The sequence below is a fragment of the Chiloscyllium plagiosum genome, chromosome 1 (assembly GCF_004010195.1).
Source record: "Chiloscyllium plagiosum isolate BGI_BamShark_2017 chromosome 1, ASM401019v2, whole genome shotgun sequence".
Taxonomy (NCBI): Eukaryota; Metazoa; Chordata; class Chondrichthyes; order Orectolobiformes; family Hemiscylliidae; genus Chiloscyllium; species Chiloscyllium plagiosum.
In genome coordinates, this window is record NC_057710.1 from 60,815,268 (window position 1) to 60,833,120 (window position 17,853).

The 17,853-nt window shown below is 38.4% G+C and overlaps 1 protein-coding gene across 1 annotated transcript in view; it reads right to left on the bottom strand.

Annotated features, from left to right (window-relative positions):
- LOC122548897 (valosin containing protein) overlaps nucleotides 1–17,853 on the bottom strand; it is a 78,526-nt gene that overhangs the window by 43,018 nt on the left and 17,655 nt on the right. The window contains exons 3-7 of the mRNA XM_043687839.1: nucleotides 15,288–15,460; nucleotides 12,980–13,122; nucleotides 12,639–12,769; nucleotides 8,576–8,707; nucleotides 979–1,081 (exon numbers count right to left, since the gene is read on the bottom strand). Coding sequence (XP_043543774.1) covers nucleotides 979–1,081; nucleotides 8,576–8,707; nucleotides 12,639–12,769; nucleotides 12,980–13,122; nucleotides 15,288–15,460 — 682 coding nt within the window. The remainder of the gene's footprint in view (nucleotides 1–978; nucleotides 1,082–8,575; nucleotides 8,708–12,638; nucleotides 12,770–12,979; nucleotides 13,123–15,287; nucleotides 15,461–17,853) is intronic.

The following is a 17,853-nucleotide window of genomic DNA, read 5'->3' on the forward strand; positions in this document are numbered from 1 at the left end:
AATAATTCCTCCTGAGAAAGAACACTTGATAAAATCTTGTCAGAGAAAGGTTGCAGTGGGAAGTCTGAAGGTATCTGTCACAATTGCGGTGAAGTCCATACAGATTCCACCAACGTGCAGGAAGATATTATTAGATCATTAAAGCTCCAATAATTATGCCACATAATATTTTACTAAATAGCTATAGCTGAACAAACTGATTGAAGGCACTACTAAATCGTTAGATAAAAATAGCCAGGCTGCTACCATACACTTCATAAGTACATTGCTACAAATGCAGGAAAATATGAAGGTAATTTTTGAGATTGGCGAGTTAAAAATTTACATTTCCAGTCACTGGTGACAATCTCACCGATGCAGAAATAAAACTGGGGTAGATATCAAATACCTACTCAACACAAAGGCAGAGTTTAAAATGTTTAAAAAAGTTTTAAAGTTTAAAAATATTGTAAACAACGTAGCAGTTGATATAAAAATGAGAATACTAATAGGAAACTGAGGGATGGGGGAGACAAAGAGGAGGATCAATACAACACAATATGAAAAATAAGACTACAAAATTAAATCTCAAATAATACATTTGTTTCTTACCACCTTGCCTCTGGATATCACTCCTGAAGTGCACATAACATGCATTTAATGAAATCTTCAACTACTCTTCAGTTTCAGTTGTGTTTCAGATATAATCAATCATTAATTCCTTGCTGACTTATCATTCTTTCTAAGAAAACTTCATGCAAGTTTACACTTAGCAAAACAATACTGCATTACACAAAGCACTATGCTTCATCACGTTTAAACCAATTGACTCCCAACTTCATAACACTGGCACATATACCCCATAACAAGTAAATGCAAGCAAACAATTTCTATCATCTAGAATCTAGGCATCATTTTGAGTCCAAAGACATAGCACTTTATCCCTTCAACACAGATCAATATTTATGATTTTAACCTGAATAGAAAATCGTACCTTACCATTTATAAGGAAGAAAAACGCGCCAGTTTCATTTGCAACAGCACGTGCTATCAGAGTCTTGCCAGTACCAGGGGGGCCATACAACAGGATACCACGTGGTGGCTATTGGGGGAAGGAGAGAAGAGAGAGAGAGAAAAAGAGAGAACATAAACATGAGAAAACTAATATTTATTCTTTACAAATGAATGCCATGTGCAGTATCTATCCTCGACTGAAATAATTTGCCCCTATAACTAGGGACAAATAAAATGCTGCCTCTTCTATGTATTATTTGGATATGGATAAGGCTAACAACATTCTGGGGTTACACATGACCAGAAATTGAACTGCACCAGCCATATAAATACCATGGTTACAAGGGCAGGTCAGAGGCCAAGAGTCCCACAACACACAACTCACCTGAATCTCACCCCCCAGAAAACCTGTGCATCATCTGCAAGGCACAGATCAGGAATGTGATGTAATACTACCCACATGTCTGGATGAACAAAGCTGCAACAAGTTGAAATAACTTTATACCACCCAAGACAAAGAAGCCCACTTGACTGGCATCACATCCACACTTAATCCCACGATTGCTAACAATGAGTAGCGCAGTACATATCATCGACAAGACACATTGCAGACATTCAAAGTTCCTCAGATAGCACCTTCCAAATCCGCAATCCCTACCATCTATGTTGGCAAGGGCAAAGAAGAGCCAGGAGTGGACATGAGAAGTTGTTGGCAGATAGCATCAAGGAAAACCCCAAGGCCTTCTATAGGTGTATCAGGAATAAAAGAATGACTGGAGTAAGATTCGGGCCAATCAAAGTCAGCAGTGAGAAGTTGTGTGTGGAATCTGAGGACATAGGGGAAATGCTTAATGAATACTTTTCATCAGTATTCACATTGGAAATGGGTAATGTTAGTGAGAATACAGAGATACAGGTTACAAGATCAGATGGAACTGAGGTTGACAAAGAGGGGATTTTAGCAATTTTGGAAGATCTGAAAATAGAAAAACCCCTGAATAGAATGGAATTTATCCTAGGATTCTCAAGGAAGCCAGGGAGGAGACAGCAGAGCCTTTGGCTTCGGTTTTTATATCATCATTGTCGACAGGGGTAGTGCCAGAAAATGGGAGGATAGCAAATGTTGTTCCTTTGTTTAAGGAGGGGAGTTGGGACAACTTGGTAATTACAGGCCAGCAAGCTTTACTTTGGTTGTGGGTAAGGTGTTAGAAAAGGTTATAAGAGGTAGGATTTTTAATTATCTGAAAGGTAATAATTTGATTAGGGATAGTCAACAGTTTTGTGAAGGGTAGGTTGTGCCTCACTAATTTTTTGAGTTCTTCAAGAAGGTGACAAAACAGGTGGATAAAGGTTGAACGGTTGATGTGGTGCATATGGACTTCAGTAAGATGTTTGATAAGGTTGAAGGTGATTTAGTGGTTTGGATCAGAAATTGGCTAGCTGAAAGACGACAGGGACAGTGGTTGATGGGAAATGTTCATCCTGAAACTCAGTTACCAGTGGTGTGCCGCAAGGATCTGTTTTGGGGCCACTGCTGTTTGTCACTTTTATAAATGATGTGGATGTGGGCGTAGAAAGAGGAGTTAGTAAATTTGCAGACAACACTAAAGTAGGTAGAGTCGTCGATAGTGCCAAAGGATGTTGTGGGTTACAGAAGGACATAGATAAGATGCAGAGCTGAGCTGAGAAGTGGCAAAGAAGTTTAATGTGGAAAAGGTAGAATATGAGGTAGTTCACTTTGGAAGAAATAACAGGAATGCAGAGTACTGGGCTAATGGTAAAATCCTTGGCAGTATAGATGAACAGAGAGATGTGTGTCTAGATGCACAAATCCCTGAAAGTTGCCACCAGGTTGACAGGGTTACGAAGACGACATATGGTGTGTTAGCATTTATGAGTAGTGGGATTGAGGTTCCGAGCCACGAGATCATGCTTCAGCTGTACAAGACACTGGTAAGGCCGCACCTGGAGTATTGTTTACAGTTCTGGTCACCGCATTATAGGAAGGATGTGGAAGCTTTCTAAAGTGTCCAGGGGAGATTTCAGAGGACACTGTCTGGTATGGATGAAAGGTCTTATGAGGAAAGGCTGAAGGAATAGAGGTTGTTTTCATTAGAGAGGAGAAGGTTGAGAAGTGACTTAATTGAGACATATAAGATAGTTGAGGGTTAGATAGGGTGGACAGTGAGAGCCTTTTTCCTCAGATGGTGAAGGCTAACACGAAGGGACGTAGCTTTAAATTGATATGTGATAGATTTAGGACAGACATGAGGTGTAGTTTCTTCACTCAGAGTAGTAGTGGCATGGAATAGCTTGCCTGCAACAGTAGTAGACACGCCAACATGAAGGGCATTTAAATGGACATTGGACATACATATAGATAATAATGGAACTGTGTAGGTTAGATGAACATCAGATTAATTTCACAGGTCGGCGCAACATCGAGGGCTGAAGGGCCTGTACTGCATTGTAACGTTCTATGTTCTATGTAGTGGAATCATGGTGTTTGGAAGTGCTGTAAAAGAAGCCTTGGTGAATTTCTGCAGTACAATTTGTGAATAGTACACTATGTCATAGATACTACCAAGCTTTTAAAATAGTGCTCAGCTGTACCCATCCAGGAAAACAAAAAACATTTCATAATACTACTGACTTGGGGCTTAAAAGCGGTGGTGGGGCTTGTATTTGAATCTGGCACAGACTGATGGAATCAAGATCTCATTTGTCAAATATCAGGGTTTAAACTCAGCACATAATTACACAAAGGTGTGGGCACATCAGATGATTTCTGAGGGTCACTAAGCACTAAATGAAGACAAATAAATTATAGTCCAAGGGAAAACTAGCCAGAAATTTAAAAACAGATAGCAAGAGTTTCTACAGGTAGCTGAAAAGGAAAAGTGGAAGTCAAGTGGCTGTTGGTTCTCGAGAGTGAGAATGGTAGATTTCAAGTAGATAATGAAATAATAGCAGTTGTAAAGAATAAATATTTTGGTTGTGTCTTCATTAGAGAACATAAAAACATTCCAGTAATAGTTGTAAATCAGAAGGTTGAAGGAACAGAGGAACTTGGCAAAAGTATAATTATTAGGCAAGAGGTACTGAGCAAACTGATGGAGTCCTGGGTTAAGTCCTTGGATCCTGAGGTTCATCCTTGGGTCTTAAAATAGGTCACTAATGAGATGCGTTAGTGTTCATTTTTCAACGTTCTGGAAAGGCTCCATCTGACTGGAAAGTAGCAATATAACCCCTCCATTCAGGAAGGCAGAAAACAAGAAACTAAATGCCAGTTAACTTGAAGCATTCATGGCTGAGGTAGACAGATTTTTATTCCGTGAGAGAATCAAGGATTATGGGGATAAGGAAGGAAAGTGGTGTGGAGGTTAATCAGAGGAGCCAGTATCTCATTGAATGGCAGAGCAAATTCAATGGGCTGGATCGCCTAGCTTTCCTCCAATATCTGAAATCTGTCATTGGAAGATATTAGAATTGATTATCAAGGAGCTTCCAACTGGGGACTTGGAAAAACTCAAGGAAATTGGAAAGAGCCAGCATGATTTTGAGAAAGGGAAATCAATATTTTTGATTTAACCAAGTTATTAGCAGAATTTGATGGACTAACAATTTTTGACATAGCACAAAGTAGGAGCTCACTCTGTACTGGATAACATATTAGCATGGATGGAAGACTAGTGGCTGAAAACTGAATCAGTTATCAGTTCGAAATTTCATATTGACAGATTTCTGCTCACCAGAAAGATGTATTAAGGGATGGGGGAAAAGATAGAAATAGATTACAGATCAGCAGTTATTTCATTGAATCTAGTTCAGACAGGAGTTGAATGATTTATCCTATTCCTATGTTAGAACTAATAGCACGAGAAACACTTCAGTATTGTTATCAAACAAGCATAAAAATCAGGAAATACTGCAGAAATTCAGCAGATGTCAAGCATCTGTGGAGAGAGAGAAAAACAGGTTTAACATTTCTCCAGCATCTTTCTGCTTTTATTTCAGATTTTTAGTATCCAGTGTTTTGTTGCGTCAAAAAGGTACATTGTTCTGACACGTGCAGCAGTTGAAAAACATCCAAAGACTCATTTTGATAAGGCAAACCAGAGCAAGACCTAAACAGACAATGGTAGGGCTCTGAGGAGTGTTGCTAAACAAAGAGACCAAGGATGCAGGTACATAGTTCCTTCAAAGTAGAGTTGCAGGTAGACAGGGTGGTGAAGGCAGCATTTGGCACACTTGCCTTTATTGGTCAGTGCATTGAGTTTAGGAGTCTGAACATCACGTTGTGGCTATACATAGAACATAGAACATAGAACATAGAAGAATACAGCGCAGTACAGGCCCTTGGGCCCTCGATGTTGCGCCGATCCAAGCCCTGCATTGAGTTTAGGAGTCTGAACATCACGTTGTGGCTATACAGACCACTTTCAGAATACTACATTCAGTTTTGGTCTCCCTGTTTTGGGAAATTTGTTAAACTTGAGTGGGGTTCAGAAAAAATTTACAAGGGTGTCACCAGGATTGGACAGTTTGAGGTAGATTGAAAGGTTGAATAGGCTGGGCGTTTTTCCCTGGAGTGTCAGAGGCTGACAGGTGACCATATAGAGCTTTATAACTTCATGCAGGGCATGGATAGAGTGAATAACCAAGGTCTTATTCCCTAAGGTAGGGGAATCCAAAAACAGAGCATTGGTTTAAGGTAAAAGGGGAAAGATTTAAAAGGGACCTGTGGACAACATTTTCACACAGATGATGTGTATGGAACGAGCTGCCAGAGGTAGAGATGGCAAGTACAATTACAATATGGATGGGTACACGAATAGGAAAGGTTTAAAAGGATATTGACCAAATACTGTCAAATGCGACCAGATCAGTTTAGAATGTCTGCTCAGGGCAGACGAGTTGGCCCAAAGGGTCTGTTTCTGTGCTGTATAACTCTGACTCTATCATTTTATCCCTAAAGGGGTTTGTAGTAATCTTGCTACATTAGTAACCCAGAGGTCCAGGCTAATGTTGTGGGGACATGGATCCACATCTCACCTTGGCACCTTGTGGAATTTAAATTAGTAATGCTGGAATTGGAAACTACTCTCAGTAATGGTAACGCTGGAAATAGCGCCGATTGTCGTAAAAACCCACTTGTCTCAGGCAATCATGGATGGGCGATGAATGTTGGGATTTAACAGCAATGCCAGTGAAAGAATAAATTTAAAAGAAAGATTCTGAACAAGATAACTTTCAATAAAGCAGTGGTTCAAATCAAATTGTACCTGGGAATGCCTGGTGATTGACAGAAAATGACTGATTGGTGAATAGCTCCTCAGGAGTTATGATGTGTCATGCTGTTCTACCTTGGTGTGTACATCAATCTATAATTCCATCTCTTGATGTAACATTCCCCAATAACAGCCACATTTGCTCACTTACTTTTGCTTGTTATTGAATGGTAAATTTGCAATAGGTAAATCGAATTTTCGAAAGCTAAGACAACATATTATTAAAAGTGACTTCAGGTATTTCATGAATCGTGGAGGAAAACAAAATAACCTTTCCAGTCCTTCTGAACTGTAGTCCAGTGGGAGTCACAGCAAACAACGTAGGACACAGAACTTTGGAAACATGACCTGGAATAAAGCCCAGGTCCCGGGTGCTGTGAGGCAATGTTAACCACTGTGCCCCCTCATGTTTATGCTGCATAACTAAATCAACCAAATGTAAAATTAAACATAATTTGAGACCTAGTTTAGTGCCTTTATAGTATTCGAAAAGAATGGACTTAAACATTTATGGTGGTTCAAGGGATAGCATATCATTCATTATCATAGAAATGAGTACAATATTGCCTTGACCTGATCATTCTACCTTGCTATACTTAAAAGGACCACTGTTCAAGATGTTGGTCAGGCCACATTTGGAATGCTGCATTCAGTTCTCGTAACCCTGCCATAGGAAGGATGTTATTAAACTGGAAAGGGTACAATAAAAAAATTAGAATGATGTTACTGGGACTAGAAGATTTGAGTCATCAGGAAAGACTGAATAGTCTGGGACATTTTTTAACCTGGAGGGTAAGAGGCTGGGTGGTAGATAAGGCAAGTAAGTCAAAGCCTTTTTCCCAAGATAGGGGCCTGCAAAACTAAAAAGCATAGGTTTAAGGTGACAGAGAAGAGAAAAAAGAGAGACCAGAGGGACAACATTTTCCACACAGAGGATGGCACAAAGGAAGTGGTAGAAGAGAGTACAATTAGAGCATTTAAAAGACATTTGGACAGATAAATGGATAGGAAAGGTTTAGTAGGTATATAGGCCAAACACAGTCAAATGGGACTCATTCAGTTCAGGAAATCTGGTCAGCATAGACAAGTTGGGCTTAAGTATACAGAAACAATACTTTAAATTATCAACATTTTGCAGGCAGGGTTCCACAAGAATAAGTGCTGAGCCTTCAATTTTCTTTTAAAACAATTGACAATGATTCAGATGATGAAATGGGGGCTGAAAGGATTAAATCTGCAGATGAAACAAAATTAGGTAGGACACGGTTATGCAAATGACATAACAAGGATTTGGACAACTAGGTTACTGAATTGGAAAAAGTCTTGTAGATGGAGTGGCTAAAATGTGAAGTTGTTCACATTGGGAAGAAAATAAAAGATATGGTATTATTAAATGGAAGATGATTGCAGATTGGAGTTGTAAAGGAATCTAGGTTTGGTCCACAAGTCAGAAAAAGAATACAGATACAGCAGGTTTTTAAAACGTGGCTATTGGAATTCTATCTTTTACTAGAAAGGGATTGAACACAAATATGAGGATGCTACGATTGTAAGGCTCAGTGAGACAACATCTCTTGTGTTGCGCAGCTTTGGTTATTTATGGAGGGATATAATTGTCTTGGAGGAGGCTCAGAAGAGATTGATTTGAGGAAAAATAGTCAGTCTGGGCTTGATTTCGTTGGAGTTTAGAAAATCAATGGTGACTTTCTTGAAGTTTAAAAAAAGATCCTCAATGGTCTTCTCAAAGGAGATGTGGAAGGCGTGTTTACACTTGTGGGGCGTTAAGAACAAGAGCACACTTGTAAAATTAAGGGTTGGTCTTTTAGGTCAGAATGACAGGAAATTTTTCCATAGTTATGTGACTTTGGAACTCTGTGCCTCAGAAGGCGAAAGCAGCAGGATAATTGAATAATTACAAGGCAAAGATAGATAATTTTCATTGTGGGCATGAGGAATCAAAGATTTCAGTCGAGGATATGGAATTCATAACAAAAAAATCAGCCGTAATCTAACTAAATTGCAGAACAAATCTTGGAGGGCTAAATGGGCCACTTATGCTGCAATCTCATACTGCTCCATCTCAGATGCATGCTCCAAATGTTTAAATTTGGATTCTTGCATTTGTCCAGATGAGTGCAAAATGCAGAGTTTCAGCAACATGCCTATCTTTTCAGTAATACCGAATTCAATGTATTTAACAAAATGTAAACTTTTGAAAATTTCTTTTAAAAGGCGTTTTAACGTACCATCAAATAAAGGAAATTAAAGAAGAATAATGTTGATTCTCTTACCTTGACACCAATCGCTTTGAAAAGGGCAGGATGACGGAGAGGCAGCTCCACCATCTCTTTGATCTGAGCAAGCTGTTTTCTGCATCCACCAATATCATCATAACCAACTTCATTTAAAGATTCTTCCTCATCCTTCAAGTGAAAAAGAAATAAAACAATTTAATTGCCTTTAATCATTGGGGGAAGTGGTGGCATTGTGGCATTATGCCTGGATGAGGAAGCCAGAACCCAAGCTAATGTTCTGGGCTCACTGGTATGATCTCACCACTGCAGATGATGAAATCGGAATTCAATAAAAAGCTGGAATAAAAAATTGCTAGTCTAATGATTACATAACCATGTTGTGAAAAGCTATCTGGTTCACTAATGGCCTTTAGGGGAGGAAATTTTCTGCTCTTACCTGATCTGGCCTACATGTGACCCAAGGCCCACAGAAAAGTGGCACATTCTAAACTGCATCTCTGGTTAATTAGAGATGGACAATAAATTTTGGGCCAGCAATGCCAACATCCCTTGAACAAATTTTTAAGAAAAGCACAAAACCTCATATCCTCGAGGGTACAAAAGGAATAATTAGCTGTTCCCTGCATACCCTGAAATAATTTTGAAGCTTTCCATGTAATATTTCTGAGTCTTACTACATAATTATAGTCATCTGAAATAAAACAAAACATTTCTGAATATTTCAGAACATTTAACTATGAAAAATATGCGTTATCACTCCTGTGCAATAAAGACATCCTTCTGCAGTCTTCTCCCTATATACCAAGATCAGATAACCAGACAGAAAATATAGATTGTCTGCAAAGAATTATTAATTCAATCCTTTTTCCTTTCAATTTTCCTTTGGTAAATGAGAAATTAAAAAAAAGAAAGGATTCCCAATGTAAAAAAAAGTTTAAATTAAAATCTATAAATTGATTTACCTCCATACCTTATAATGAGGAAAGATGGTTAGTCTAGGCTCGTTTTTACTGGAGTTAGAAGCAGTTGCGTTGAGAACACCTTTTTGTGTTTCAACATGAAGTGTTTCACTCCTGACATTTAGAGATCAGTTTACTGAAAATTTAGATTTATCTATAATTACTAAAGGCATTTTATTCTCTCGTCTAAGAACTGTTGCTCACAATGACATTGATAGAGGGAATACCATGAGGATGTTTCCTCTTGTGGTGGAGAGTACAACTAGGGGATACAGTGGAAGAATAAAGGATTTTCCTTTTAAATGGAAGGAATTTTTTTTTTTAAAGATATAAATCACAGAGGGCTGTTCATCTATGAAATTCTCCTCTCCAGAAATCAGGCGAGATTGAGTCATTAAATTAATGCCTTATTTCTTGTCTATTCATACATCTATCAAGATGCTTCTTAAACATTGGCACTATATCCAGCTCCATAACCTCTACTGCATTCCAGGCACTTACCACCATTTTCAAAAAAAAACTTGCACCTCACATCTCTTTTAAACTTATCCCCTTTCGTCTTAACGCATGCCCACTAGTAACCAACATTTGGATTGGGAAAAAGACTCCAACCGTCCATTCTATCCATGCCTCTCAATTTTGTAAACTATTTTGGTACCGTTTCCAACGTTTCCACTTCGTTCTGGTAATGTGGTGACAAATTGTATACAGCATTCCAAATCTGGCTGAACTGAAGTTCTACACAGCTGCAACGTAACTCGCCAATGTTTACACCTTATGCCCTGACCGAAGACAACAAGAACACTAAATGACTTCTTGACCAGCTTCTGTTGTCACTTTCAGGCAATCTCTGTGCCGAGATACCTCTAAATTTTGATGCTAATAAGGGGTCTGCCATTTAGTATTACTTCTCTCCTGCATTAGATCTTCCATAATGCATCACCTCACATGTACCCGGATAAACCTCCATCTGCCATTTTTCCACCCGAGTCTCCAGGTTATCTATATCCTGCTGTATCCTCAGGCTATCCTCCTCATTATCCATAGATCCCCCAATCTGTGTGTCATCTGCAAACATACCAATCAGGCAATTTACATTCTCTTCCAAATCATTTATATATTACACAAACAGCAGGGTCCTAGCACTGATCACCACAGAACACCACTGGTCACAGATCTCCAGTCACAAATATACCATTCTTCTGTCTTCTGTGATTAAGCCAGTTCTGTATCCATCTTACCAGCTTACCGTGGATTCCATGTGACTTCACCTTTTGTATCAGAATTGAGAGTGTGGTGCTGGAAAAGCACAACACGTCAGGCAGCATTCAAGGAGGAGAATCAATGTTTTAGGCATAAGCCTTGCATCAAGAATCATTCCTGATGATTACGCCCAAAACTTCGATTCTCCTGCTCCTGCATCTGCAGTCCTCACTTTCGCCCACCATTTGTCTCAGCCTGCTCTCTCAGTCAAAAGCCTTGCCAAAGTCCATGCAGACATCTGCCTGCCATCAATCACCTTTATCACTTCCTTAAAAATACACTTTCACTTTTGAGATACACAACATTGCCCTCACAAACCCATGCTACCTATCGCTAATAAGTCTACTTTTTAAAATTCATTTGTGGGACATGGGCATTGCTCGCCAGACAGCAATTATTGCCAGTCCCTAGTTGCCTTTGAGGTGGTGGTGAGCTGTCTTCTTAAATCGCTGCAGTCCACCTGCTTTATTTCACCCCAAATGTGAGCAAATTCTATCCCCAAGAATCTCCTTCAATAATATCCCTACCACTAAAGCAAAGCTCATCAGCCTGTAATTTCCCGATTTTTTTCCTTGTTGGTTTTCTTAAACAAAGCAACAAATTGGCTAATCTCCAGTTTTTTGGGATGCCTTCTGTGACTAAAGGGGATACAAAGATTTCGTACGAGTCACCAGCAATTTCCTACCTGCCTTCGTCAGCATTCCGAGGCAGATTCTCTACTTAATGTCTTTCAAAACAGCCAAAACATCCTCCTTTCTTATATTTTTATGCCCTAGAATACCAATATACCACTCCTGTTACTCACCATGTGTTTCTCCTAAGTGAATACTGACACAACGTATTCATTTTGGTCCTCATCCACTTCCTTTGGCTTCACGCATAAAATCCCTCCTTTGTCTTTGAGTGGACCTATCCTTTCCCTCACTATCCTCTTACTCCTTATACATGTATAAAACACATTGGGATTTTTCTTTATCCTGTTTGCCAAAGACATTTCATGGCACCTTTTAGCTCTCCTGATTCTTTATTTGAGTTCTTTTCTGCAATTTTTATATTCTTCAAGAGCTCAGTCTTCAGTTTCCTCAGAGCGAAAGGGAGGACTGCAGATGCTGGAGATCGGAGTCAAGATAGAGATGACGACCGGGGGGCTGCAGTGAAAGAAGGACTGATGAAGGGCTCCTGCTCAAAACTATTTTCCTGCTCCTCGGACGCTGACTGGCCTGCTGTGCTTTTCCAGCACCACTCTAATCTTCAGCTTCCTCAACCTTATGAAAGCCTTTCTTTTTGACTAAGCTCTCAACTTTTGTCAACCAAAGTTCTCCGAATTTTGCCATCCTGCTCTTGCACATTCACAGGAACACATTGATCGTGAACTTTAATCAACTGGTCTTTAAAAGATTGACATTCTGGATGTGGATTTACCTTCAAACAGCCATTCTACATTCTCCAATTCCTGCCTAATGTTGTGATAGTTAGCCTTCCCCAAGGACTACTCTTATCCTTAAAACTTAGAATTACGATCACTGTTCCTGAAATGCTCTTTCATTTATATGTCAATCACCTGGCTGGGCTCATTCCCCAATACCAGGTCAAGTACACCATCGAGTTCTAGTCCGAGTTGGACTATTTACAGTGTTTCAACAAACCATGTTGGACACATCTAACAAATTTCCCGCCCATCCAAGCTCTTGGCACTAAGCGAGTCCCAATCAATACTGGGGAAATTAAAAATCACCCATAACAATCCTGTATTTTTTACATTTTTCTATAATTAGTTATCGCCTCGTCCATGATGGAGCAGACTCAAAAGCCTGAACACCCTATTCTTGCTCACAATCATATTTCTTATGGTCAATCCCACACATAGTTAACAGTACCTCTCGTTTGATGGGTTCACCCTCACAGTGAATGACTGTGTCTGGAGCAACTATACAGTATGGGCTTGGATCAGTTTCCACCACTTTGAATTCCACAGCCCGCATTCCACCACGGACCAGGAAGATATCACCTTGAAGATAAATAACAAATTAGTTAAACACGATATTTGCAAAAATCAACAAAACATTGAGAAAAGTGAAAAGATTTTGGAAATGTTTTCTCAGTAATTCTCATCTGGCTATCACAAAGTCAAAGGAACTATTAAGTACAACAGGCAAAACAAACTACTCAGAAAATTAAAAGTTTCAAATATACTTTCAAGGTCAAACTGCAAGTTCACCTTTCCTGATTGGTCGATAAGCCTCCAGGAAATATGGCTTGAGGTAAACTTCAAATAAATTTCCAGTAATGCCCTCAACTGTGTCATCAATGGGTAGTACATGGATCCGTTTGCCATACTTTACATCTGGGCATGGTTGAATGCTGAAGACAAACAGAACACACTTGAAATTTGCAAAATCACAGTGAATTGTGCTTCACCCTTCACAGAAAAATAACCCTTATCTTACACAGGATGACATACATTTTACTGTAAAGAAATAGGCTATTCAATTTAATCAGTACATGCCACAGTTTTTGCTCCATTTGTATTATTACCACTTTTTATAATTACCACCTATTCCTTTCTTCTTCAAATGTTTGCCCAGATTCCCTTAAATCATTCAAACTATTCACTTTGCCCTGTGGTAGTTAGCTCTACATTCTTAACACCATGTCAAGAACCTTTTTTCTGAATATGCAATTGGATTTCTTGATGACTATATTATATCAAAGGCCTCTAGCTATGCTCTTCCACACCAGCGCAAACATTATCTCTATATCCATTTTACAAAAATCTTTCATAAGGTTAAACACCCGGAGGTCACCCCTTCAACCTTCTTTATTCAAGCCAATTTAATCTTCTCATAGTGAAAATTATCCAGTCAACATTGTTGTAAATCTTCTCTATACCTTCATTACTGTTATTGTATTTTTATTACAAGAAACAAGAGTGGCATGCAATACCCAGCTGAGATCGAACTACTGTTTCATAGAATTAACCATAACTTCTGTGTGTGTGTAATATTATATATGTGTGTGTGTTTTGGCTAATCAAGAAAAGCATCCCATATGCCTTCTTATCCACCTTCAGGGATCGGTGAACATATCGTTTCATTCTTCGCAATATGTTATGATTTATTACATATCACCATGCACTGTCAGCATTCCCCAAATGCATTACCTTATATTTTCTAGACTGAACCTCATCTTCCACTGCTCTGATAATCTGACCAGATGCCAATGCTACCTTCCTGCAATCTACATCTGTCATCTTCTTTGACCAGAGTCAATTTTGGTACTGTCTCCAAACTTTTTAATCATACCCTCTACATTTCAAGTCCAAATTATTAATATGTATTATAAAAGGCTATGGACCTGGTACTGAGGGCAGTAGAAACACAATGGAAACGAGATTCTTGACACATTGATCATTATCCTTTACTTTCTGCCCATGGAGTAAATTTTCAACCAACTTGCCACTTTAGTAGTATTAGTTTTTACTTTCAAGACTTGTATGCCATCAAAAGTTAAAATTCATATAAATCTCAAATGTACTACTTCCATCTACCTTGGTTGTTACCTTTTCAAAACAATCATTTTAATCAGACTCAACTTTCTTAACAACTCAATACCTGTCTTTGATTAAAGGTTTTGCCTACATGATAGTTTATCCGGTGTTAAAACATTTTTCCAAAAATATTCCAATCAAAATTATGTTATACAACATTATTTGTGCTATAGACCACTGTAACCTCACCAGCAGCCAGACATTGAATGTTGTTATCCAGAGGCACTTGTCTTCAACAGCCAAGTATACACTTCATCCACACACACGGATTTATCCACTTCTAAAAAGTGTTCAAACCCTTAATACTTACTATCACTACATGAATTTAAGCTGCTATTTCACACAGCTCCTGATTGAAATGTCTGTGGTGTCCCTTTCTTTTATGTAAGGAAAGTAGAACTAGATACAGAGGAACCTCAATTATCTGGCATTCAATTAACCGAACAAAATACTCCCCAGCCATGTCTTTTGGATAATAGAGGTTCCTGTATACAGCTTGTGTGCATAGGTTATTTTTAATATCCCTTTTAGGACCCAGATTCTCTTTAGTGATCGCCTTGTTTTCTTTATATTTTCTATATTGAAAAAAAATATTTTCCTCAATTTTTGAGCAACATATACTAACGTTCATTCTTTGCTTTCCTAATTCTCTTTATAATTTTATTTTTCACACTTTCCCCACGTTTTCAGTAGTAAATAATCTTCATTATGTCATGAACTTCTTTTTTTATTATTTCACCGCCTTTGCATCCATTTAAGTCCAGGGATCTGTGGATTAGTTGGTCCTTTCCTTTTTATGAAACTACACTAAACTCTCACTTTCTACTTTACATGCCTCCCATTAATTTGACATGGATTTACCTTCAAATAGTTATTGCCAATTCAATTCAGCTAAATGGCATTTCAACTTGGGAAAATCTAATTTTGCTAAGAACTTTTATTTCTGGTCTAATATGTCCTTTCCAAAACAAATGCTTACCTCACAATATCACCCAATCTCACTCTCAGGTTGTTGCGCACAACCCTGTTCATGCGAACCTTCTCATCAGAACAAGTATCATCTGATAGAACAATACAAACGGTTTCTCGTCTCTTCTTTCCTTTCAGCAATACTGTATCACCTCTGAAAAGCTGCAGTTCATCCATCTTTGCCTGTTGAATTATGACAGATTTAAGCTCAATAAATTGGAGACAATCACAAAAAGTGTATACCTTTACCAGATAGCCATGCATTATTCAAGGTGAATACAATATGATCCTGTTGCAACTTGAATTGTACAAGGACAAAATGGGAAGCAAGGATTTGCAGAATATTCTAAGAATTCCACCCCCAAAAATAATTTCTTTAAAATCAGTCCCTAAAAAGTTGTTTTAGATTTCAGAAAAGGGATTGGGAAAATCCATTCTTAAATACTCACTTTTTTAACATGGCTACTGATAAGAAACAGATTTATGAAATTGACACTTTGCTTTTGATTTGTTAATTAAAACTTGTTTGCATGTAGCACACACAGCAAAATGTTTTAATGAAACAAATTCTGGATTTATTTTTATCTCCAAAGTGGAAGACTCCAGAGGGTGCATACCTTTTTATAGCAAAAAGGTACAACTCTTTGCAACATCAAGTGTCTGTAATTGTCTGGAGCTACCTGCAAGAACTGGCCAAATGACAACTGCAAATCCCCCAAGATGATGAACAAATTTTGCTATCAAGCATAAAAATGTTTAGAACTCGGATAATGTACAAGATATTGTTTCTATAGAGGATAAGCATCCCAAGGACTGGTTGGATCAAACACAGTTTTGTGCTGTGATTTCAGTATAAATTTTACAACTTGATAAATGGAGTCTTTTCAACTAATAGATACAGCCCCCATAAACTCTAATCTTGGATTTCTCAGACAAGCATAACATTCCATCTGAAAATAGTAAAGGCAGTTCAAATGCAGAAAATGATACTGACGTAAAGTGGTGTTTTGATGTTTTTGAAAGTTGTTACAAATCTTATCAAGTCAGAAGTAGGGTGTTGAGTAAATAATTCAAGGGCCAACCGATTTTCAAAATACATGTATGGCTTAATTGATACAATTTTTGAAAAGTAATGCATCAGCTGATGACTTTCAATTTTTGAATACTTATTTTAACTTCATAAACAATATAAAGTCAGCCATTTGACTTGCCAACTCTCTGCAAAAACAACTCAGCCAGCCTCATTCTCTTGCCTTTCAATGTAAATTACAATTGTTTCCTTCTCAGAATTCTCGTGTTTCAGACCCAAGGTGTCAAACAGTCTATTTCATAACCTAACTGATTTAAAATGAAGAACTGAAGGCAACCAATGTCCTTTGCTCTGAACTCTTGCAAAAAAAAAGGAGAAATTTCTCCCTATATACTTTGTCCTGATCCTTCATGACATTGAGCACCTCTGACAAATCTCTCCCAATCTTCTGAGGAAGACAACCCCAATTTCCCAAATCGAACCCCATGACTGAAGCCACCCATCCATAGACTGATTGAGAGTTTGCATTTCTGCTTGGTATATTTCTAACCTACAGAAAATGTCTTATAGCTTCAGTTATAATTTTTAAGAATATAAAATTTGAGATTTTCATGTGAATCAGCAATAGAACTGAGCATGTAGAAGTACATGTCAGGCAAATCATGTAACCAGATGTCATTATTGCAATTCCAGCAAGCTTCAGATCAAAGAATTTTAAACATGTGAAATTACTTTACAATCTAATTTGTTTCCATTTAAATAATAGCTGCAGCACAATTTCTGAACAGCTTTTAAAAAATAAGCACTGTTTCAATAATCACTTGGGAGAAAGTGAATTTTCCACTTGTAGATATTTGACAGAGCTATTGAAACAAAAAGTGAAATATTTGACACCATTACAATAAATTCACTCCTTCGTGTAAAATATTTTATGTATTTGGGAGTGGGTGAAACAGTCATGCATCACTTGTCAGTATCAATCAGGACAGAGCATTTCACACCATGTTTTCTTTGGCAGCTTTTCATTCATATGCACAGTCACTGAAACAGTGCTTCTTGAAAATGTTTACACATTTCTAATTGTTGTGGTTCTGTTCGCCGAGCTGGGAATTTGTGTTGCAGACATTTCGTCCCCTGTCTAGGTGACATCCTCGGTGCTTGGGAGCCTCATGTGAAGCGCTTCTGTGATGTTTCCTCCGACATTTATAGTGGTTTGAATCTGCCGTTTCCGGTTATCAGTTCCAGCTGTCCACTGCAGTGGTCGGTGTATTGGATCCAGGTCGATGTGCTTATTGACTGAATCTGTGGATGAGTGCCATGTCTCTAGGAATTCTCTGGTTGTTCTGTGTTTGGCTTGTCCTATAATAGTAGTGTTGTCCCAGTCAAACTCATGTTGCTTGTCATCCGAGTGTGTGGCTACTAAGGATAGCTGGTCATGTCATTTCGTGGCGAGTTGGTGTTCATGGATGCGGATCGTTAGCTGTCTTCCTGTTTGTCCTATGTGGTGTTTTGTGCAGTCCTTGCATGGGATTTTGTACACTACATT